The sequence below is a fragment of the Notechis scutatus genome, chromosome 1 (assembly GCF_049901735.1).
Source record: "Notechis scutatus isolate UNSWTSFEM ecotype Mainland chromosome 1, rNotScu1.2, whole genome shotgun sequence".
Taxonomy (NCBI): domain Eukaryota; kingdom Metazoa; phylum Chordata; class Lepidosauria; order Squamata; family Elapidae; genus Notechis; species Notechis scutatus.
This window is the reverse complement of record NC_142009.1, coordinates 10522816-10548428: the sequence shown is the minus strand read 5'-3', so window position 1 is coordinate 10548428 and position 25613 is coordinate 10522816. Positions and strand designations below refer to the sequence as shown.

The 25613-nt window shown below is 41.1% G+C and overlaps 1 protein-coding gene across 1 annotated transcript; it reads left to right on the top strand.

The window, feature by feature from the left end:
* Positions 1–1023: 1023 nt before the first annotated feature.
* On the top strand, positions 1024–23892 carry DDX52 (DExD-box helicase 52). The gene is made up of 15 exons (XM_087956624.1): positions 1024–1153; positions 3078–3306; positions 5007–5146; positions 5356–5541; positions 7430–7573; positions 9937–10048; positions 10143–10215; positions 11206–11409; positions 14080–14170; positions 15952–16074; positions 16517–16667; positions 18671–18746; positions 20301–20372; positions 22382–22474; positions 23453–23892. Exons 1-15 carry the CDS (start codon positions 1067–1069, stop codon positions 23535–23537), a joined length of 1866 nt encoding a protein of 621 aa, XP_087812750.1. The 5' UTR covers positions 1024–1066; the 3' UTR covers positions 23538–23892.
* Positions 23893–25613: the final 1721 nt, after the last annotated feature.

Genomic DNA, 25613 nt, shown 5'->3' with positions numbered 1-25613 from the left:
TCAAACCATAATTCAATTTTTGCTCAGAAAATGGAAATAACATTTTGGAAATTAATAGGTGCTGCTGATGCATGTTATTAAAAAGGGCTGGAGAAATTCTGGCTTTTTCAGCAGAGATAAGTTTTGTTGTGTTTCTAGAGTGCCCTCTCCTGGTATTCAGGAGACTAGTAAAATAAATGCCTGGCACGTGGCCCTTGAAAATAAGAGAAAACAATCTCCAAACTGTAAACCTGATTCTTCTGGGTCCCATTTTAAAGCAGCAGAGGATGGAAAAGCTAACTAAAAGAGTCTATTGGAATTGAGTGGCTAATAAATTCAAATAAAATATAACATGTATTTAAAAAGGGCAGTGCAACCTAGATGAAGTGCGATAGAAGGGCTTGTTTATTCTTTATATATCTGCTTTCAAAGAGGGAGTTAGATTTTTTAACATTTTCTGAAGATCTATTAGGGACATAGGAGTAAGCCTCACTGAATTCAACTGAGACTTCAGGGGTCTTCAAACTTGACAGCTTTAAGACTTGTGGACTTCAACTCCCAGAATTCCTTCTCCAGTCATGTTAGCTCAGGAATTCTGGAGGTTGAAGTCCACAAGTCTTAAACTTGGCAAGTTTGAAGACCCTTGCTTTATCTAATGCGGTCTGAATCTCTATCCCTATACTACATTACCAGTGTTTCTCAATTCAGCAATTTTAAAATATGTGGACTTTAACTCCCAGAATTCTAGCTGGCTAGGGAATTCTTTAAGGATGCTGAGTTTGAGAAATACTACTTTATTATACTTTCTTATTAGGAATAAATCCCATTAAATTCCATTCATAAGTGCATGGGGTTACTTGGAAAACTATTCCTTTAAGGCCTTAGAATGAAAACCGGAAGTCTTAAACCGATCTTGATTGTCTTGATTGATAAGCCTAAGAAAGGACGGAAGAGTGACTCTCTCCCCTATCGGCTCTATGGCTGTTTTCGCGTCGCTTTCCCCTTTCCATTGGTCCTTCGAGTTCCCGGTTGCCGGGCAACACGAGTGCGGCCGCGCGGTGCAGGCCGGGAAGCGGAGGCGAGCGGCATGGATGCCCACGAGCTCTTCCGGAAACTGGGCGCTGGAGCCAAATTCGACGTGAGGCGCTTCAGGCGGGACGCTGAGCGTTTCGGGGTGAGGAACGGAGGTCGCGTCCCCGTCTTTGGGCAGACGTCCACGGCTGAGCGAGGGAGGCTGTGTGTGGAGGGTAAAACTGGAAAATTCTCCCTCCATTGATTGGAGTTGAGTCCGAAATGAATGGACGGCACTCTTCAGAAAGCGTTTTGTCTCTATGAACATTATTGGAAAATTGTCTATTCTAAGAAAATGTTTTTGTATCTCTAACAAAATGTGTGTGTGTGTGTATCTATCTATTCTATGTAATCTATCAAATATATCTATCTATCTATCTAATCTATCTATCTATCTCTCTAATCTATCTAATCTAATATAATCTAATATAATCTAATCTATATGCGAAATACCACTCATGCATCATCACAAAATCTCCAGAACCATAAAGCCTACAAACTTGAAATTTGGCACGTATGTTCCTCTTGGCTCCTAGGTGCTCACTAAGAAAGGATTTTTCGAAATGACCATCAGAGCATTATTATTTCCTCTATTATTATTAATATGCTCTGATGCTAAGGAGTTCTACTCCCCCTCCCCACCTGAAAGGAAATCTGTACCAAATGCAAAACACAAGCAGAGGAGATGAGTTTCCGTTTTAGTTTCACAGCAGCAACCAGCTTTGGTACAGAACAGTTGAGCTAAGCCGTGCCCAGGCTCCTTGCTATACACACACGCGCGCGCACACACACACACACATAAATATATAAAACAACGTTTCTAAAATATTCCTAACAACCCAATTGAGGGAATCCCCACCCCCACCCTGAAGAATGAAATATTTTCAGAATATTAAAAAGGCAGAATATTATATTTCCCTAAATGAGAAATAGAGAAACATGCTCTTAAAAGACAGAAACCAGACCCCACCTCCCTCCCCCCCAAGAAACAGGAGGCCACCTTTTAAAAATGCAGATTTGGTAATCCATTCAAGACAGGATTAAAACCCCAAGGAAGCCAGCATCTTGGATTAATTACATGTGTTAAGCAAGATTAAAAATGCAAGGAAGACAGCACTTTAGACCCATTGCTGGCCTTCGTGAGACAAACTAATTAAAACCAAATAACAAATATACAAAACAAGCCTCTAAATTACAAAATGCTGTAGAACAAACTGTATAAAAATCCATGTACTCAACAAAGCAATACTTTCACTGACCCAGGACAGCTGGTGGTTCTGTTCATCATTAAACTATCTTTCCGATCAGTTAACATGGTGGTTAAGTGAATTTGGCTTCCCCATTGACTTTGCTTGGTTGCAAATAATAATCACGTTACCTTGGGACACTGCAACCATCATAAATACATGCCAATTGCCAAGCATCCTAATTTTGATAACATGACTGGTGGGGGGGGGGATGCTGCAAAGGTCATAACTGAAAAACAGCCATAAGTCACTTTTTTCAGTGCAAGTGAACAGTCACTAAACGAACTGATGTAGGTTGACTATAAATCTTTAGAAATATTGCTAAATTTCCAGTCTGCTGTTGGATAGGACATCTTAACTACAAAGAGCTCAGGGTGGTTAGATTTCCGTTATATTTTAGATTGGGCTAAAAGTGATTTGGAAAATAAGTAGTTCAGCTCCTGCATGGGGCAGGCCATTGTTTCATTTATATGAATAGTTTATTTGGGGATAGCATTCCTTGCGACACAGTAATTATATTTTGTTAATGTGAGTGTAAGTTTATGTGTGATGAAAAAATCCAGCTAGAGCAAGCAGACACATGCAAATACAAAATAACTCTGTAAAGGGGATCAAATAGGGCAGTGCTAATTGATCAAAAATTGCTTCTAATTTTTGTTTCGTTTTGCCTATGCATGTTATTGGCCCTTAGTTCTCTCTGGGAATATAGAAGCCAAGTGGAAACTGCAAATTAAATTCTGTTAGTTTTACCCTGAAGAAACTGGCTCTATTTAATTTCAGGTACTAAGAACTAAAGAAGCAACAGAAACATCAGAGATTCTTGGATCTCTTGATTTTTTTGGAAAGAAAAGAAAAGAAAACGAACTCCATGAAGCTCAAACCAAAACATTAGAACTGTCTAATTTGCCCCTTGAAGAGGGAGCAGTACCACAGAAAACACAGGCTGCAAAGAAGAGAAAAGGAGATGGACAAAGTACCAAGGGGAGGGGAAAAAAGAAAAAAGGCCAAGGTAAGGAAGGGCTGGCTACTCAGTAACTTCAAAAAATATTAAATTATTTTTTATTTTCATTGAGTTGCATGAAAGTTGTAGTTGTTTCTTTGTGTCTTGATATTTTTTACGTTTATTACAGTTTTGATCTATGTGGCTTAGACTTTATTTTGTAAGAAAAGCAATAAGAGTTCTATTTTATACAGATGTATATGTAAAACTGGACCAGAATATATAGATTACATGTTTTCATTGAGTTAGAACAATCACCTAGGCTAAGGCATTCATCCCAAAATTGATCTTACACATGCATACCCATACCCATGTGGTATATCACATATCAAGTACTTAGGAAGTGAGGACTTGGCATTAAAAGGAAATAACAGCCAACAATTTAATAGCCAGCCATCAACACCCCAATCAACATCTAAAAAGTCACACACAACAGGCACCGTATTGAAAACACACACCGAATAGCCCAAAGCACACACTGCTAGGGAGAAGTTATCTCAGGATGGGCTCTAGCACGAATCTGAAAACTCGGAAGGCTAAACTTCTGGTCCTGGTGACTGACTCACATTGGATCCTATAAAATGGACAATGTGTATAAAATGAAATTCAGTTCCCATAACTTTTGAAACAACGTGCATTGTGGACCAATGTACTTAAAGGAGACCAGGTTGCAGAATCTAATATAAAATATCTTAAATAGTGGCCATTGCAGCAGATTAGTTTTATTCTTATTTGAGGTTTAGATCAGTGGTTCTCAACCTTTTCTTCCCTGGACCCCCTGTCATGCCCCTGGTGGAGACTGACTCTGAGGAAGAGGAGGAACAGCCAACAGGGAGTGGAAGGGTGGCTCCAGAGGTGGTGGAGGAGGCTGAGGGAAGGGCAGAGGCTAGCTGAGCAGTCAGAGGAGAACCCAGGCCCATCCCCTATCCATCCTAGGGCACACAGGGAGGAGAGGATCAGGGTAAAACGTGGTCTACTCGGGAGGAGAGGTCCATGATCCTCTTAATGGGTTGCAGGTGGGAGATTTGCATAAGAGTGTCAGCCTGCCTGCTAACAGAGGCTGGAGACAAGGGTTTTAGTTTGAAGGAAGGTTTATCTTGGTTGGTGTTCTTCCAACGGCAATTATTTATTCTAGTCTGTTGAGGAACTTGATTTACGGTTTGTTTTTGGTTTCTGCTTCGTTATCGGCTCTTTGGCTGTGAATTGTGTTTCTTGCCTTTGAAATGTTATTTTGAAGATAGTTTTACTTCTCCACTGTGAACAATTTAACAGTGAAGCCAAGTTGAAGGCATTAAAGGATTTTTAGTTATGGTTTGGATTTTGGTATATTTCTGATATACCCTGGGTCATCACTTTCCCTTTGAATACCTTTTTTTTAAAAAAATAAAAGTTTTTATTGATTTTAACGACAAACAAAAACACATAAAACATAAAACATAACATAAAAAACATCATCATTCTTCATATATTTACAGACAGTGTATCGGTTGGTTTACCACTCCTTTTTGTGCATCCATTTCATAGTCATCATAATAATTTCCCTTTGAATACCTTTTGTGGCTATGGATCCCTAAGACTTAACTCAATATTTAAATCAGAACATTTCTTCAAGCCTTCATGGATGCTCTGTGACAACATCGTGGCCCTCCAGTAGTCTGCAGACCACTGGTTGAGAAGCACTGCTTTGATGATGTTCTTGTAACTTTCAGAAACAGTTGCTGTAATTCCTGGTACTGAAAATGATGGTATATTATGGATGTCCACTCTGGAGGCAAAACTTGACATTCCAAAAAGCAAGGGTAAAAAGGAACCCAAAACAAAGAAATTAAAACAAGTTAGACAAGAAAAGGTGAGTTGCTTCTCTTTTGGCATGTTCTCTAAAAATAAACAATCAGTGAATGAAGATATACTTGCTATTTTTTCAAAATAATATATTTTTTCAAAAATAATAATAAGGCATTCAGTTGAAATGGAGATGAAGTTTTCATCTAAGTTATTGACATTTAATATGAAAATTACATTTAAATAAAATTTAATCTTTCTCTTACCTTTTCCCAGATAAATCATTTCAGAAATAAGCACAAAATCTACATTCAAGGCACAGATCTCCCAGACCCAATCGCTTCCTTTGAAGAACTTGGAAGAGAATATAAAATCCACTCTAAGATTATGCAGAATATTGAAGCTGCTGGATTCCAGATTCCTACACCAATTCAGATGCAAGCTATTCCCATCATGCTACATGTGTGTCCCACTTATATTCCCCTCTGAGAGAAAACGGTGATGTTGTTGCAGTGATATGCTTTAGGGCACACTATGAAAGAGGAATTGTGCTCATGTGTGCCCACACACACATACTTACACAGGTAGTCCTTGACTTACAACCACAATTACGACCAGAATTTCCATTGCTAAGCAAGGTGGTTGTTAAATGATTCACCCCTGATTTTAAAACCCTTTTTTGTCATACTTGTTACGCAAATCAATGCAATTGTTAAACGAATTGCATAGGCTCTAAGTGAATCTGGTTGTGATGACTCAGGGTATGGCACAAAAGCAACAAAGTCATAAAAGCAGGAGAAAATGCTCTCCCAAGAACAGTTTTTAAAGGGAAGAAATTCAGTCCAAACCCAAAGTACGTATAAATTATAAGTAAAAACCAACACAAACCACACTGAAGTCATAAACTTGGCAGGCCAGGATGATAAATTGCAGAGTTCCACAAGATAACGCAGCTATCATAGTTGGGAGGACACCAAAACCCAGATAAGCCTCTATGAAGATAATGCATGCTTTGCTTCCAGCAAGGAGCTGTGTAAAATGCACCACGTATATCCTGTTCTCCCAGCTGCAACTAATGAAAGGGATCAGGGCCTTTTTCTCTCCCGTAAGCCATGTTGCTCCCTTCTTCATTCCTCCCTGCATGCCCTAGGATAAAGAGGGGGTGGCCCTGGGTCTTCCTCTGAATGCCCAGCTGGACTGTGCCCTTCCCCCGTTTTTTCCACAGCCACTGGAGCCACACTCCCACTCCCTGTCAGCTGCTCGACCTCCCCCTCAGAATCAGATTCCAAAAGGGGCATGACAAGTTTCACCCATTGATTTTGCTTGTGAAACACTGGCTGGGAAGGTCACAAATGGTGATTAGCTGATGCCAGGATGCTGCAGCTGTTTTATATACCTGCCAGTTGCCAAGCACACGGATTTCAACCATGTGACAGTGGGGATGCTGAGACGGTCATAACTGTGAGATCATAAGTCACTTTTTTTCAATGCCATTGTGACTTTGAACAGTCACTCAACAAAGGGTTGTAAATTGAGGGTTACCTGCACAGGCTCAAGTTACAACCATAACTGAGCCCCCAAATTATGTTGCTACTTGAAACATTTGTTAAGTGAGTTTTCCCCATTTTATGACTTCTTGCCACCATTGTTAAGTGAATCATTGCATTTGTTAAGGTGGCAATGTGGTTGCTAAGTGAATCTGGCTTCCCCATTGACTTTACTTGTCAGAAGGTCACAAAAGTAGATCACATGACCCTGGGACACTGCAATTGTCAAAAATAGGAGCCAGTTGCCAAGCTTCTGAATTTTGATCATGTGACCATGGGGTTCCTACAATGATTGTAAGTGTGAAAAACAGTCATTAGTCACTTTTTTCAGTGCCGTTGTAACTTTGAACAGTCACTAAATGTTGTAAGACAAGAGTTAGCTGTACAGTGCAGTAGCTGCCAGTTGTATCTTTCCAACAACTGGCACATCTATGGATCTTTTACACAACTAATATTCTTGAGGATATCAAGAATATGGATGATCCCTTGTTTAGTGATGCTTTGATTTACTGGTCATTTTTTTCCTTCCAGAATGAGGCCTGCAACACAACTTCACTATAATAAATGCCTTGTTGTTGCCTTTCTAATGGAAGGATTGATGGGGGGCTACCACATAAGACTGATGTCAGGTTGATGGGCATAATTGTCGTGAGTGCTTGGTTCCCTGAGGGTGTTAGAAATGCCAGCCTGGAGAACTGAAATTCACCCACCTGCTATGACCCTTCCTTTGGCCACTTTTCATGCACCGTTTATATACTCTTTGTGTTCAAGCGGAGCCTTGTTCCTTTCCTTTTGCCTCCCAGGGTCGTGAGCTCCTGGCTTGTGCTCCCACTGGCTCAGGGAAGACGTTGGCATTCAGCATTCCCATTTTGACCCACCTCAAGCAGCCCATGAATAAAGGTTTCAGAGCTCTTGTGCTGTCGCCCACACGGGAACTTGCTAGTCAGGTAAGGTGACTTCCGTCTTCTAAATTTGGCTTAAAGATATGTTCAGATGGAACAAAAACTTTGATTTTGGATTTTACCAATTAAATATATTTTTTGTTGTTGTAGAAATGGCTAGTTTAAACTATTATGTAGAAGTAAAAAAGTTGAGGTTTGATGTCAATGCCTTATTCCACTGCACCGAAGGGAGTCCGAAGTCAATGCCTTTTCTTTCTTTTTTTCCATCTTCTTTCCCCCACTTTTCCCTTTTTCCTTCCCTATTTTTCCTGTTATTTACTTTGATATTTTTGCATGTGTGCTATATTATAAACTAATAAAAATGGTTATAAATGAAATGAAAAAAAAGATACGCTCAAATGGGCAGTAGGCTGTTTGAGCAAAGCACAGTAGGAACAGCAGGGTGATGAAGGTGTTAGTCTAAGACAGGAGTCTCCAAACTTAGCAACTTTAAGACCTGTGGATTCAACTCTCATGCTAGCTGAGGAATTCTGGGAGTTGAAGTCCACAAGTCTTAAAGTTGCAAGGTTGGTGACCCCTGGTCTAAGAGCAGGAAGACAATTCGTGGCTATTCTCAGGCGCAGAAGTTCCCTTAGATGTGGGTGGGTGGGGGGCAGCTTAGTCCAGTCATTCTCTCTTCATCCAGCCTACACCACAGGGTGGTTGTGAAGTGAAAATGGGAGGAGAGAGTGTTCTTCCAGTGTTCGCCCCTCAGTTAAAAACCTTCGGAGAATCTTCCCTTATCTGAGAAGGTACATAGTTTGTGGAAGTTGCTTTATTGTCTGTTGGTTGCTACTTGTCTTTTATTATTTGTTGCTCAAAGTCAGACCAGACTGCAGTCATTTCCAAGTACTTTTAGTGAAGTATAAATCTTAACAAATAATAAATACGTAAGTAAACATGCACCCATGTAAGATCTTGGTTTTATTTATTTAATGAATCGATCTGACTGCCCATCTGAACTGCATGACTCTGGACAGCTAACAGTAGAAACAGAATGAAAAACATAACTTTAAAAAACAACCATTGTTAAGAAACAACAGAAACAACACAAAATAATACAACAAGCAAGAACACCCCATTTAACTCAGACGTGGACAAGAAACGGACTTACCCATACTGTCAGGGCCCCAGGCTCGATAGCAAAGTAAGGTTTTTAATGCCTTGCAAAAGGCCAGCAGGGTTAAAATAAATCTCTGGGGAATGATGCCCCAAAGGGAAAATGTCAGAAATGGCTCCCCTCTTGGGCTCTGCCACACGGCACTTGTGCAGGTGAAACCTGGAGCATGCCTCTCCGGCTACATCCCACATGACGGGCATATATATCCCTGGGTAGTCCTCAACTTATGATCACAGTCGAACCCAGAATTTTGCTTATAAATTGTTAAGCAGGATCCCATGTGACCTGAGTCAATTTTAGGACTGTTTTTATGAAGGTCCTTAAGTGAGTCACGGCAATCATTAAATTAATCACGTGGTGGTTAAGCAAATCCAGCATATCCGATGGTTGTTTTTTGATGTTTTCTGACAGAAAGCAGCAAAAAAAAAAAACATCGTAAATCACAGTCATGTGCAGCACACTGCAACTAGTTGTAAATGCGAGCTACTTGCCAAGTGCCGGAAATGTGAAAATATGGCCTTAGGAGGGTGCAGCAATCATAACTTTGAGTACAGATCGTAAGTAGCTTTTAAAAAATTCCATTATTACTTAAAACAGCCAGTCATTAAGCGAGGACTACATGTACCTCCTCAGTGACTATCCTCCAGATAATAGCAAGAGCACTTAGACTTATATACCACTTCACAGTGCTTTACAGCCCTCTCTAAATGGTTTACAAAGTCAGCATATTGCCCCCAACAATCTGGGTCCTCATTTTACCCACCTCGGAAGGCTGAGTCAACCTTGAACCTGGTGATATTTGAACTGCCAAATTGCAGTCAGCAGAAGTAGCCTGCAGTACTGCACTCTACCCACTGCGCCACTGCAGCTCAGTAGTTAGAACAAGGGTCTTCAAACTTGGCAAGTTTAAGACTTGTGGACTTCAACATCCAGAATTCCTGAGCTAACATGATTGGAGGAGGAATTCTGGGAGTTGAAGCCCACAAGTCTTAAAGCCGTCAAATTTGAAGGCCCCTGAGTTAGAATGTAGCAAATAATGTTGCAAATCAAGAGTTGAAAACTAATTAAATAATCTTTACTCAATATCCCAATGAACTGAAAAAGGCTTCAGTTCCCTGTTATTCCATTATGATGGTCCCCCGGTATATTTATTTTCTGTGCTTAATTTTTCTGCTTCTGAAAATAATAGTGACTCTTCGGATATTTAAATCTATATTTCAGCTGTGTGTCTGATTCGTCTCCCTTTTAGACCCACAGAGAGCTACTTAAGTTGTCTGAGGGCATTGGCTTCAGGATACATTTGATTCACAAAGCTGCTGAAACAGCAAAGAAGTTCGGGCCAAAATCTTCTCAGAAATTTGGTAAGATAGAAATAAACAGGGGAAACAGGGATCCATATTCAATTCCCATCAACTTGCTTCTTCTGACTCTTCTTAACGGTTGCTTTTTCTACAGATATTTTGGTGACTACTCCAAACCGACTTATCTATCTGCTGAAACAAGACCCTCCAGCCATAGATCTGACCAGGTAAAAAGGAATAGAAACCCCCTCCTTTTTTTAATATACCCCTGTATTTGGTAGTATTCACTAAGAGATGGACCTGCAGAAATATTTAGTGCTGTTTGTAGATTTAATTTGGCCTAAATACGTTGATTCAAATCAATCCCATGCCAGTTAAAGTTTATATTGCATGTATAAAATAAACATGCATAAAAGTTGCATAATTTTTCTGGCCTGTGGCAGAAAAGCTCAGCAAGTAATAATATTTCAGGGTGGTGAAAAGTCTATAGAGTTTCTTAGTCATCCAGGCCATGGTTGTCCCAAAGGTGCTTTTTCAGGAGGCAACTGGACTTTCTGTTTTTTTTCTTTGAAGACATTTCACTTCTCATCCAAGAAGCTTCTTCAGCTCTGACTGGATGGTGGGGAATGGAAGGGTTTATACTCCTTGCAGACAGCTGGTCATTTGCATCCTTTTAGAGGATCGTTGAGGCCGCTTGGAGGTTTATCTATGTCCTTAGGATCACCTGAGTAGTGTTCCTCGTTCCTGTAGTCTACAATTCTTTCCTCTGGAAATCAAGTCCTATTCCCACCCTGTGGACACAGAAAAACCTCAAAATGCTTCAACGACCCTCTAAAAAGATGCAAATGACCTATTGTCTTCAAGGAATATAAATCCTTCTATTCCCCACTATCCTGTCAGAGCTGAAGAAACTTCTTGGATGTGTCTTCAAAAGAAAAAACAAGAAAGTCCAGTTGCCTCCTGAAAAAGCACTTCTGGGTTTCAGGGTGGTTATGAAGAAACGTGGGAGAAACAGTGTTAGTCACAGAGGAACTTATAAGAAAAGTTGAGTATATATTAGCAAATAATTAAATATCCATAACCTTTCATTCTGATATTTGCTCACCAGCCTTAATAAGGCCATGTGGAATGTGGCATTGAGCAGTGATCTGATTTTGCTGTCTATGTGAGACGCCACGTATTAAACCTCCTAATTGCAGCCTTATCTTCTGCCCTAGAGTGGAATGGCTGGTAGTCGATGAGTCAGACAAATTGTTTGAAGATGGGAAAACAGGATTCCGAGACCAGCTGGCTACCATCTTCTTGGCCTGTTCCTCCCATGTTGTCAAGAGAGCCATGTTCAGTGCAACATTTGCACATGATGTGGAGCAGTGGTGTAAACTCAATCTTGACAATATCATATCTGTATCCATTGGAGCAAGGTGAGTGTGGGGACTAAAGGTTGTCTCTTCCCTGACTGAAAGTTGATTGCTCTAGCAGATAATTCGTTCTCCTTGCCTGATCTCTAGCTCATTCACTTCCTGAGCTCATTCACTTCCTGCTCTGGAATCAAATTCTTCCCACCGAGTTCCATTGTTCCTCTTCCTATTCTGGGCAGTTTCCATTGCTGTTCCTTGATCTGCTGAACAGACAAGCAGTTGAATAGAATAGAGTTCTTTATTGGCCAAGTGTGATTGGACACACAAGGAATTTGTCTTTGGTGCAAAGACAAATTCCTTGTGTGTCCAATCACACTTGGCCAATAAAGAATTCTTTTTGAGTTAAGTTAAAGAGGCTGCTTGGCTTTTTGACATACAAAGTCCTTTGGACTCAAATTTCATTTATCAGAGGGTTGTCTAGGCCAGGGGTCCTCAACCACTGGGCCACGGACTGGTACTGGTCCGTGGAGCACTCTGTACTGGGCCGCAAAGAAATTTTTTTAAAAAAATGGCGGCTTTCTTCGCCTTCGGTGAATGCTGCTGGGATCAGGGATCAAGGACACAAATGAGAGAAGGGGAGGGAGGAAGCAACCGAAGCCTGTCCTGCTCTCTGGCTCAGCAGCTTCGGTTTCCTCCCGCCTCGTTCCTCTCTCAGTCGCTCTCTCGCTGCTCCACCAGCCCAGGAAGAAACTGCTTCAAAGAAGCCGGGGGGCTTTTCCTGTCGCCGCAGCTCCTCCGAGCGCCCATTTACCCCACCCGCCCGCCCGCGCGTGCTTCAATTCAGTGCCCGTTCTGCCTGCCTGCCTGCCTTCCTCGTTTCGGAGCAGCTTCGGCTGAGAATAATAACTATTTGTCTCTTTTATCAGCTGAAGCTGCTCCGAAACGAAGAAGGCAGGCAGGCAGAACGGAGCACTGTGGATTGAACTGCGCACGGGCGGGCGGCGTGGGGTAAACGGTGCTCGGAGGAGCTGTGGCGACAGGAAAAGCCCCCCCCGGCTTCTTTGAAGCAGTTTCTTCCTGGGCTGGTGGAGCAGCGAGAGAGCGACTGAGAGAGGAACGAGGCAGATACCTGAGGGAGGGAGGGAGACACCTGAGGGATGGGGCTGAGGGAGGCAGGGCCGAGGCGCTCCTGAACTTGGTGGTTTGCTGGCAGACGTTTTATTACCCGACAACATCAGATGTTACCTAGTCAGGTAATGAAACGTCTGCAAGCAAACCACCAAACTCAGGATTCTCCTCCCCCGGTCCTTGAAAAAGTGTTTGTGCTTGAAACTGGTCCCTGGTCACAAAAAAGGTTGGGGACCACTGGTCTAGGCTGCAGGTCTTCCTCCTGTCTCCCAAGGTCATTCCCACATACAGAAGGGGGGCAAGGCTGCTCTAAGTGGTTACTGATGCTGAGCTGCTTCTTCTTCTGTGAACTCTGCTCACTAAACTCTTTTTATTTTGTGACGTCTTTGGTGTTCCCCTTAATCTTACAACACATGGACAGACTCAGCCATACTTTCAACTAGGAAGCCGAGCATCCTAGACTAGGCTAAATCCAAAAACACTAGAGAATTGGCTGGAAGCCTGGCGCTCAGAGAAAGCCACCATCAATAGGCACATTGAGATAAACCGTGTTTTCATGCCATTCAAAAGAGAAAAATAAACCAAGAAGAAAACAAGACCAAAGACGTCATTTTCATTTTGATATTTGCTTAGAATGAAATTGACCACAGTTGAGCCCCAAATATCTGTTGCACATCCTTTCTAGAAACCAGAAACCAGATAAGCAGGGATTGACACCCAGACAAATTATCAAGCAGAAAACAACAGTGAATGTATTACCATGGAAAAAAATAGCGCTCCACTAATACTGGCAGGTCAAGCTAATGTATATAAACAGGGTGCAAATCCCACATTCACCGACATGTGCATGTTATCTAGTTGGTAATGAAGCATCTGCAACCAAGCTCAGAGATCACCAGGAGCTCCACATTTCAACCCTGAGCTACATGTATTCTCTTTATTTTGTTGGTTGTAATTTCCAGGTAGAACAAAGCAACAGGTTGCAATATATAGTGATCCCGTCCACCTGTAAAATAGGCTGTGCGTTTGGCAAGGATTTGGCATCTGTAAAATGTAACTAATAACCATTCTGTTGAGAACAGGGTAAGGTAGACTTCCTCCCCTTCCTCACCCCCCAAAGGATGATTCCATATGCATTGCCTCTATGTTATCAGTGGAAAGAAAGGCTAGGATCATCTTTTAGTTGGGAAGGAGGAATGAGAAAATATTTTAATGAAAATCTATGGAGGTTCTCAATTATCCAAGTCATGGTTGTACCAAAGGTCCATTTCCAAAAGGCAATTGGACTTCCTTGGGGTTTTTCCTTCAAAATGTTTCCATTTCTCACCGAAGCACCAGTGTGAGCTGAAGAGGCTTCTTGAATAGGAAGTGAAACTATTTCAAAGAAAAAAAAAACAAGAAAGTCCAGTTGAAAAGGCATCAGAAAAAAAGTCCAGTTTTGAAAAGTACCTTTAGGACATTTTAATGGAAATTGTTTTCTGGACCCCTTGCGACATTTCCCGAAAGGCACAAGGCAAATATAGAAGGAAGTTCATTGTAAAAAAATATTTATTAAGCCTGGACTGCCTTCAGAACTGACACAGATCTTTGACTTTTTTGCTTCAGAAATGCTGCAGTCGAGACGGTGGATCAAGAGCTCCTATTCGTTGGATCAGAGACAGGAAAATTGTTAGCTATGAGGAATCTTGTAAAAAAGGTAATTTATTTTTCATGCTGAGACTGTCTATTTGGGAGTTTTCTGCGATGAATCAACCGGATATGTTCATAAAGCAGAATAAATGAATAGAACACCTTCAAGGAATGCAAATGTTTTAGAAGAGGAAGTTAGAAGCCATTAGAGATATAGATAATTCACTTGAAATGGCAAGCAAGAATACCCTTTCTTTAAGGTACTTTCATGTTGAAAGGAAGGAAGGAGGGAGGGAAAGAAGTGGAGGAAAGACCTTTGCAGGCCTGATAGACAACCAGCCATTTTCATATTAACAAGCCAAGATTATTTATCTCATGAGATAGCTAGCCTATGAGAAATCAGGGGAGAACTTTGGAATGAGCTTCACTGCTCTTTGAATCTAATATTTCTTCTGCTACTATGTGATGTCAGAATTAGAACATCCAGTTGAGATTGGGAGACACTGACCAAATTTCTGCTGGTTCTTGGAGATCACTGGGTAATGTTGGGCCACCCTCTTGAAACTGCAGCACAAGAGGCAACGCTGGAATTTATATTATTTGCTTATTTATTACACAAACTTATACAGCCGCCCAACTCGCAGGTGATTCTGAGTGGCTTACAATAAAAAAAAATCCACAACATAAAAGCCCATAACCCCCTTTCCTCCCTCCCCACTATGGCAGCAGCAACCCAATCAGATTAACCATTTGATAAGTTCCATCTCCACTTGGGATTCCCCAAGCCCTTTGAATAAATAACAAAGTGAGGGCCAATCATATCTCCGGGGAATCCACATTTAAAGGGGGCATCTACGGAGAAGGCCTTTTTGTGGCCCCACCAGATGTACTTCCCTAATAGATGGAACCCTTAACATGCCCTGCCTTCCCATTCTGATCAGCTGGGCTAATGGAGAATTGGCCCTTGAAACAGTCTTGCGTGCAAGTCAAGGAATAATGGCCTGGTCTCTGAGAATAAAATAAATGTTCTCAGTAACTTAGTCTGTTGATGCAGGTAGTCCTTGACCATAACTGAGCCCAAAATTTCTGTTGCTAAGTGAAACATTTGTTCATTGGGTTTTGTCCCCACTTTATGACTTTTCCTGCCCTAGCTGTTGAGGAAATCACCACAGTGGTTAAGTTAGTAACATGGTTGTTAAATGAATCTGGTTTCCTCATTGCAAGAGGGTTATAAAAGCTGATCACGTGACCCTGGGACAGTGCAACTGTCACCAATATGAGTCATTTGCCAAACAGCCGAATTTTGATCACATGGCCATGAAAATGCTGCAACGGTCTTAAGTGTGAAAAACGGTCACAAGTCACTTCATCAGTGCTGCTGTAACTTTGAATGGTCACCAGATGAACTATTGTAAATCAAGGACTCCTTGTATATGTATACATTATATTTTCTCTTCCTTTTCCTTCTGTAATTTCTCTCTCTCTTCTTCCTCCTCTACCTTCCCTTCCTTCGCCAGCCTACCCTCTCTCTTTCCCCCCACTCCCTTTCTGCACCAGATTGGGGAAAGCTTTTGTCTATATTGACTGCCAATGACTCTACCAGGTTTAGAAAGATTTGTTTTCCTCAGATAGGTCCCAATCCCATGGGCCCAAACATTTTAAAACTAAGTTGGACTTATTTCAGAATACCCTGAATATGATAGGATTGCGTGGATGCAGAGTTAAGAGTACTTTCTGAATCTGAAGAGTGAATTGACCAGACCAGCTGACAGTCACAGCATTACAGCACTTCGTGTCTGAATTGTCACCTCACCCTGGCTCTCTTCTTTTCTTTCCCTTCCATTACAGGGCTTCACACCTCCAGTCTTGGTGTTTGTCCAATCTATTGAACGGGCTAAAGAGCTGTTTCATGAGCTTGTTTACGAAGGCATCAATGTGGACGTCATCCATGCAGACAGGACTCAACAACAGGTGAGGGAGGCTTTTTGGGGTATAGAAGAACATTTTATAAGCTAGTTAACAGAATAACAGAGTTGGAAGGGATGTTGGAAGTCTTCTAGTCCAACCCCTCGGCTCTCACAGGAGACCTATATTATTTTTGACAAATGACTGTCTCTTCTTAAAACCTCCAGTGATGAAGATCCTACTTCAAGGCAAGACGTTCCACTGATTAATTGTTCTCACTGTCTGGAAATTTCTCCTTAGTTCTAGTTGATTCTATTCTTGATTAATTTCCATCCACTGTTAGTTCCTGCTTATCTTGCTGTAGTTTTTTTTCCTGGTTCTTGCTTTTTGAAGAGCTCTGCTAACTGGCTGTCTTCAAGAAGGCGTGTTTTGAGTTCTGGTGGAAGAGAAGTTGCTTCTGCAGGTATTTAATCACGGCTTACGCAAGGATTTTTTCCCCTCTCCCTAGAGAGATAATGTAGTGCGCAGTTTCAGAGCTGGGAAGATCTGGGTCCTTATATGCACTGCTTTGCTGGCTCGAGGGATCGACTTCAAAGGAGTGAACATGGTGATCAATTTTGACTTCCCCAGCAGTGCCGTGGAATATATCCACCGGATAGGTGAGTTTAGGTTTCTGTATTTTAAATAAGAGAATTTCATCATTTCAGTATTTGACTCGGGGAGCAGGAGAATGCAAGGCAGTTCTTTCACAGCTGAGACTCACAGGAAATAACCTGGAAGCTTTTGGTCCAAAAAAAGAGACAATACCAATCAGCGTTTGGAAAGTCCTGCTATTGTATCCAGTTCTTTCCTTTAAAAAAAAAAAAGAACTTTATTGAAGTTTATTTTAACATAAAATACAAATAACAGGAAAAACAATAAGGAAATGGAGGAAGAGGAAAAAAGGTGAAGGGAAAAATAAAGCATTGACTTCCAACTTCTTTTGGTGTGGTAAATTACAAAGCAAAGTTACAATATGCACAGTCCTTGGCTTACCACCATTCATTTAGTGACTGAAGTTACAGTGGCACTGAAAAAAGTGACTCATGACTGCTTTTCACACTTACCACAACTGTAGCAACACCCCAGTGATCACATGATCAAATTTGGATGCTTGGCAACTGGTTCACACTTATGACAATTGCTGTCTTCCGGCGTAATGTGATCTCCTTTTGTGTCCTTATGACAAGCAAAATCAATGGGGAATGCAGATTCTCTTAACAACTGGTATTAGTAACTTAACAACTGCAATGATTCCCTTAGCAACTGCAGCAAGAAAAAAAATCATAAAATGGGGCAAAACTCACTTAACTGTCTCAGTTAATAATAGAAATTTTGGGCTAATTATAGTCATAAGTTGAGGACTACCTGTAAACAGTAATCACTAGCCATTTCTATAACAACAAAGTAATCTGGTCATGAAAAACTCAAACTCAAAATTTCACTTTTTTTCCATTTCGAGCACAAAGTCTAGCAATGATCTCCAAGTAGAAACAAAACTGGAAATAGTCTTTCTTTTGATAAGGAGAGTTAGCTTTGCCATCTCTGCCAGTTCCATTACTTTATGCATCCATTCTATTTCCCCCAAGGATTGTCCTAATGTTTCAAACTATGAAAAGCCTTAAAAAGTTCAAAATTGCTCTAAGAACACCCTAAATCTCTTTGTGATAGTTGTATGCCAGAAAGCCAGGCACCAAATTTAGTGCCTGGCTTTCTCCGTAGTGGTCAGAGTACGATATAGTGAAGAAGGAGCTATTGTGTCCTACACATAATTCCAAGAGAAATGTTGCCTTGGCATTTAAGCCTCCCAAATTTAGCAGTCAACCCTTTTTCACTGCAACTTGTAATATAGAATTTGACTTCCTTTTAGATGTCAGCCTGTCCCTTGGAGCTTTTCGGTTCGTTCCCTCTCTTTCTCTCTTCCTCTTGTTCTTTTCTTTTAAGGAAGATAAAATCATGACCTTGGCAAATAAGGCCGCAACTGAAGTCTGATCTGTTGCTCTTCAAATGTGTAATCCAGTAACTGAGAAGTGCAAAGTGGGGATGACTCATATATTATGATGATGACTCATATAACTCAGTGTATCTATCTATAAATTATTTTCCTTTAGTTGACATCTCCCACTATCTGTCCAATACAAAGAAAGAAAGCATGTTGTTTAATAATTATTTGGCTACAATTCAGTAGCATAATAAGCTACCTTGAATAGATGTAACTTGTCCTCTGGACCTAGACCTTGGAACAAACCGTGGTAAAGACGGAGTGTCTCACACAGAGGTTTTATCTGAACACACATCTGAATTGGGAAGGGAATTTACTGACTAAAATCATATGTATAGTGTGTATGTATCTATGTATAAAATTTATAAAGCTGCCCATCTCACCAAAGGTGACTGGGTGGGTGCACAACAGGAGATAAATGGATCTATGGTAGATCTCTTACTGGATCAGACCTGGTAAGGTCTCTTTCAGCAGCAGCAGACAAGGGTCTCCATTTTGTATTAACATTCTGAATTAGGGAGATCTCCCGTTTAGAAATGTCTTTGCAACCTCCCTGCTTCTGTCTTCAGGAGCTCCCCCATTATTGTCACCTCGGCTGAATACTGTTCTCTCTTGCAACAGGTCGCACGGGGAGGGCAGGGCACACAGGAAAGGCAATTACCTTCTTTACTGAAGATGACAAGCCATTACTGCGAAGGTACCTTTTCCACTCAGTGCTTCGTTTACCTTGTTCTTGAGCTTGACCATTGTTCATTAAGTCAAGGCTTCAAGAATGAGTCATGAGCCAGCTTGACGATATTTCCTCCTCCACCCTCCTGGCCTGTTGGCAAAATGGCAAAAGGCCCTTGACCCTCTGGTTGTGAGTTGCAGTTGCAGCAGACTCCGTATCTTGGCTTATACTGAATTTCCCCCAAAATAAGACACTGTCTTATATGTTTTTGCCACCGAAAAAGGCACCAGGTCTTATTTTCGGGGGATGTCATCCACTGACTAATCTCACTTGTGTTCATCATCCCCGGCCTCCTTTTCGCTGTTAGAGGCCCTCAGGAACTACTTCTGCGGCTGGCAAGGCTTTCTTGAAGGCCTCTGCAGCCGATAATAGAGATCCGGATCAATCCAGAGCTTTGTTATCAGCTACAGAGGCCTTCAGGAAAGCCTTGCCAGCCTTGACGGCTGCAGAAGAAATGGGCTGGCAAGGCAGGTGTTGGGGTGTGCGAGGCCTTGGCTAAAACTGTCCGAAGGTAAGTAGTAGGGCAGCTCCACTCCCCTATCCTAGCTTAATTTTTACCTGTGCACTTGAGTGGGCAGGATCTTATTGGCTTATTGGGAGTGGGACTTGGGTGCACATGTAAAAATCAAGCTACCACTTACTTTCAGGGTGGTTGTATTTTGGGGAAACAGGGTATGTAGAAAAATCCAGGGTGCCCAAACCCAGCCAGCTTTCATCCTAGGCCAGACTAGAACTCCCAGTCTCCTGATAATTCACCCAAAGTCCCAGCCAGCTTTCATACCTAAGGCCAGACTGAACTCCCAGTCTCTGATAATTCACCAAAGTCACAGCCAGCTTTCATACCTAAGGCCAGACTAGAACTCCCAGTCATAATTCTAGCTGGCTTTCATAATTCCTCACCCAGGCCAGACTAGAACTCCCAGTCTCCTGATAATTCACCCAAAGTCACCCAGCCAGCTTTCATACCTAAGGCCAGACTAGAACTCCCAGTCTCCTGATAATTCACCCAAAGTCACCCAGCCAGCTTTCATACCTAAGGCCAGACTAGAACTCCCAGTCTCCTGATAATTCACCCAAAGTCACCCAGCCAGCTTTCATACCTAAGGCCAGACTAGAACTCCCAGTCTCCTGATAATTCACCCAAAGTCACCCAGTCTCCTGATAATTCACCCAGAGTCACCCAGCCAGCTTTCATGCCAAAGGCCGGATTAAAACTCACAGTCTCCTGGTGATTGGCTCAAAGTCATGCATTTTACCTTCACTTCTAAGGCCAGACTAGAACTCTCCATCTCCTGGCTTTTAGCATGTGCACGGAGGAGTAGTTTTTGGAATTGGATACAGTATTTGAGAAGCTATTAAGACAGTTTGGGGCCAGGTTGCCCATCCCTGATGTCTGCCTTGGCCAGGCGCAGATGAGTGTTTGATCCTCAAATTTTAGGCAATTGGCTAGAAATCATCAGCTTTAGGTTTGTTCTCACCATTTGCCTCCTGCCTTTCATGCCTTGTTTTGTTCTCTTTTAGCATAGCCTCCGTTATCCAGAGAGCTGGTTGTCCTGTCCCGGATTACATAAAACACTTGCGCAAACTGCAAAGGTACGGTCTCTGGGATCAGGGTGAATGAAGAAGCTAAGGTGGGAAGGACACTGTGTTCTGGGTGTTTCCAATTGCCTGAAATCACATTAGCGGTCTCTCACTGCTGAAGTTAAGATCGAGCAGGGAACCCCAGGGATGACACTTTTGGCTCTTGAGAGCCAGCAGAGAGAGAAAGATCTGCCAGTGTTAAGAAAAAACATGTCATGGCAGCCTGATTGCTGCTTTACATACTCATTTCAGTGATAATTCTTTGCTATGTTAACTCCCCCTCCAGTGGGGGATTCCCAGGAGTATAGTCTGAAAGAATGATGGGGATAAAAGCTTATAGTGCATCCTAAGCGCATAATAGAATCACATCTAAAGCAGTGGTCAGAGTCCTTAGAAACTTTGCTTAATATCTCCCAGGTTCCCCATTCCTTATGATCCTTTTAATGATCCTTTTAATAAAACAAACTAAATAGGAAGGAATTCTTTAATAAAACAAACTAAATAGGAAGCAGTGCTACAAAACCAAGCTCCAGAAGCATTGTCATTTACAGGTAGTCCTCAACTTACAGCCACAATTGAGCCTAACATTTATGCTGCTAAGCGAGACATTTGTTACGTGCGTTTTGCTGCATTTTACAACCTTTGTTGCCATGGTTGTTAAGTCAATAACTGCAGTTGCTAAGTGAATCACATGGTCGTTCATTGAGACTTCGCTTGTCAGAAGGTCGCAAAAGGGGATTACATGACCTCAGGACACTGCAACCTGTCAAGGTTCTGACAATTGCCCTAATTAAATCATGAGCCTTGAGCCAAGCTTCAAAAGAATCCAAAAGATTTATTAGGAGCAATATGCCGGCATTGATCCATATGAAGCCAACTCTGCCACATGTAATTTACGGTCACCTATGATCCTGTGTCCCCTCTGGGTGTGTCATAAATCAGGTTCACAGTCTCCAATGAAGGATTTTCACGGGCAGAAGATCCGGTAGCCTAGGCTACAATCTTTGTAAAATAAGCATGGAATGTACTTCTGGTTTTAATTGCCCTACTGCTCCTTCAGGTTTTTTCCCCCTCCTGCTTATGGCAACTCGAAAACAGGCATAGGAGTGCTTTACGAGTTGACACAACCGTCATAAATATGAACCAGTTCCCAAACATCCAAATTTTGATCATGCAACCATGAGGATGCTGCAACAATCATAAGTGTTAAAAACAGCCATAAGTCATTTTTTTTCAGTGCCATTGTAATTTAGAATGGTCACTATATGAGTGGTTGTAAGTGAAGGACTACCTATAGTTGTCACGAATGAATCCTACACTAGTTCTTTGGGGATGGTAGAGACATGCTGGGCATGATGGAGGCTAATTCTGGTAAATGGGCTCTTTGTGACTAACCAGTGAGATATTTAGATTACTTTCTTGCTAATTCCCTTATGTGCCATATGCCTTTTAAACTTTTTAATAATGATTGTTTTTCATATGTTATTATTTTGTATCTTTATTGCCCGGAATAACTTCTTGTGAGATGGGCAGCTATATAAATCAATCAATCTTTCCTTCTCTCCATCCATCCATCACATCATATTAAGCAAGTCTTCTAAGGCAGCCATTTTTTTGAGTGTGCCTACTACATGTTTTCAAAATTACAAATATGGTCCCAGCTCAAGGTGCCTTTTATTTAGTTGTTTGTTTTGAGTTCTCCCCAATTTCCTTTCCTTATTAAATAAATATTATTTTTCTCTTTTTTAGTTTCCAGGGTTCTGGAAACTGCCTCCTTTTAGAAATTGAATGAGGGCTGCTGACAGGTTATACAGTATGTGTTGAATGTAATGTAGCTTCTTTAGGAAGTTTATTCTGTGCGCTCGTATAAACATTTTCTGTTCACAACAAGGAACAGGTTCACAACAAGGAACAGGAAAAAGAAAGGGAGCAAGGAAGGAAACTGGATTGTAAACTTTGCTAATGACCTGTTTCTATTTTATTTTCCTTTCTCCCACCTCTGCCCTGAATGTCACATTCAGCAAGCAAAAGAAGAAATTTACAAAGAAGCCCTTGGAAAGGGCGCACATCCTTACTTCTCTTAAGTTCTTACAGAAAAAAGCCAAGAAAAACAAGTAAGTAGATGCTTCTGTGTCCAAATGCTTTTTTGAAAAGTGTTGCATATAGGTGGAAATATAAGTGAATACAGGAGCTAATGAAATAACATCATGCACATTTAAGAACATTTCCAGAAAAACCTAAGAGTATGATGCTTTCAATTTGCCATTTTGCAAATTTCCTATTAAGGAATATAATATTTCCTAATGGATTCTTAACAGAATAACAGAGTTGGAAGGAACCTTGGAGGTCTTCTAGTCCAACCCCCTGCTTAAGCAGGACTGTGGATCTTCAGTCCTTCTCAAAGAGCTTTGGACAATATCAGTGTCAAAAACATTAACATAGCAATAAATGCAACTTTTTGATATAAATCTGTCACTGACTTTTTAAAAAGTAGCTCTTAATAGGCTTTTCATGCCATTCCCTTCTTTATTAGCAGTTAAATTTGGTATCTCTGTTCTGTTTGTTCTACTTTGTATTAATATTTCTCTGGCAAGTTGCTGTGTGCTATCAGCGTTAAAAACAATACAATTAAATTGTGCTATATTAAATATAGAAAATAGCCCTTGTTTCTAGCTGTGAATTTTCAGAGTTTTGAATCAAGGTAATCTTTATTTAGTGACTGCCTCATTTAGCGACTGTTCAGTAACAAAGTTGATGAAAAAGTAAGTTGGTTTCATTTAGTAAATATTTTGCTTGACTGAATGACTGAATTGCTTATCCCAGTTGTGGTCGCTAAACAGAATCAATTTCAAACCACCTGAATACAAAGTACTTTGCTACCACTGATTTTGGGTTTTCAGCTATAAACAAACCACCCAGAGTAGATGGAAATCGGGTGGCATACAGGTTTAATTTATTATTATTCTTATTGAAATGAGTATATATCCTACTATAAAAAGTTAAGTGGTAATTAACTTTTGGTTTGTTTTTTTAAAGTTTCAGAAAGTTGGATGTGGTTCTTATAATTTATTTGTTCCTTTTACTCTTAATAGGACACTTGTCCAGAAAATGAAAAAGAAGAACTCCAAGGAAGTCCAAAGTAATAATTCTCAGAAACGGGTGACTCCAGAAAATTAATTCAGTTGCTTTGTCAAAATAAACAAGGATTTTTTTGATCTTTGCAAGAAGAATAAACCCGAGGAGCCCTTTTTTGATGGACAAATATTTTGATTTTGCTTCTTTGATATATGTAGGTTACTGTTTTTCTACTTTACCTTTAGCTACAGGATACCTCATCCCCCAGCCCCTGATTAAGGGGGGACTTAAATCAGATCATCATCCTTGGGTAACAGTGTGATGGTGCTAATGCAAGTGTCATACCACAGAAAGATACCCAGATGCAGTCATCATGGGCACAGAAAGGATTCTGGATGCAAAGGGACTCCTCTTACGATAAATGACTCTCAGCTCATAATAAAAGGGAGAACTTCTACTACTAATCTTTGTCATTGATTATGGGAAATCAAATATTAGAATGTAGTAACTGGTTCTGTGGTGGGAATGTAAGGATAAGGCACAATTGTAGCAATCTTCTTTTGTGCCTTTATTGCCTGAAGAGTGGACTAAAAAAATCAATGGGAAGATGGAAAAGACCTCTTCAAGAATTCAGATAGTTTGCAAAAATTAGGAATCTGGTAGCATCTTTTCAGACTAACACATTTTATTAGAGAGTAGAAGTTTTCATCCTTTTTGAAAAATTCCTGAGCCTGAAAAAGTACTATCAAACTTGATTGTTGAATACCATTAAAGATTAACAGCTATCCCACTTTGGTTTGCAAAAAAACAATCCACAATAATTCACTGACAACTGTTGAGTCTTTGAGATTATAAAACCTAAAACCATATTCTCAATAACCTGGGTCCAAGTGGTTGTGTTGTTAAAGTATTAGTTTGCATTTTGGTGTGTGTTTATGTGCAATGTTATGATTAAATGTAGTATAATGGGAGGTTTTATAATCATCAGTTCCTGCCATCCTAATTTCCAACTGGAATTGCCATACATTCTAGCTTAAGCATGAGATTTTAACTTTCATATCCCTATCTTTGGGACAGATTTCTTGTGCTTTTAAAGTTGGATGCTTAAGGAGGGAAGCAGATGGGAGATACTGTTTCAAGGTAGATGAATGTCAAAACTACAGGATCTGTGTTTATATTTTCCCACTTCGACGGAGTCTCTGAAAATGAACTTCAATTGCAGTCAATTCAACTGGATATGTAAACAGATTGACTGCAAGGGATATAAATCCTTCCATTCCCCACTGTCCTGTCAGAGCTGAAGAGGCTTCTTGGATGAGAAGCGAAATGTCTTCAAAGAAAAAACAAGAAAGTCCAAAGTTGCCTCCTGAAAAAGCCCTTTGGGACAACCATGATCTGGATGACTGAGAATCTCTACAGACGTAAACAGACTGAGTTCACTTGACATGCTGGCTGGATTTACAGATAATCACAGTTGGAAGAGACCTTGTAGGTCATCTAGTCCAACCCCACCTCCCACTACACCATTCCTGACAAATGGCAGTCCAATCTCTTCTTGAAAGTCTCAAGTGATGACGCTGTCACAACTTCCAAGGGCAATTCTGGGAGTTGAAGTCTACACATGTCGTAAAAGTTGTTTAAGTTTGAAAAAAACTCAAATGAGCTAATCTTATCCATCATTCAGAAATGCAGGTCCTATATCGATGGTACCTGTGCAACCTTTGTGGCAGTCGCTCCCTTTCTTCCAGGGCTCCGCTTGCAGCCAGGGTGCCTTCCAGGACAGCTCTAGCTCCCATCATCCCCAACACAGCCCCTGTGATTATGGGGCGAGCAGACAATCACAAGGTGGCAACGACGCCCCTTCTCCCAGGTGCTTGTTGCATCCACTCTGAATGGGAGCTGCCTGGGATACTTGCATCTGAGGCCCTTTCTGTGCAGGGGACAATTGCATGTGGAATCCTTCGTATCTAGAGTCCTTTCTGTGTCGGGAATGATGGCATCTAGAATCCTTCGTATTGGAAGTTGTTTCTGTGCTGGGGATAACGGCATCTAGATTCCTTAGCATCGGGAGTCCTTTCTGTGCCAGGGATGATTGTATTGGGAGTCCTTTCTGTGCCAGGGATGATGGCATCTAGAATCCTTCATATTGGAAGTTGTTTCTGTGCCGGGGATAATGGC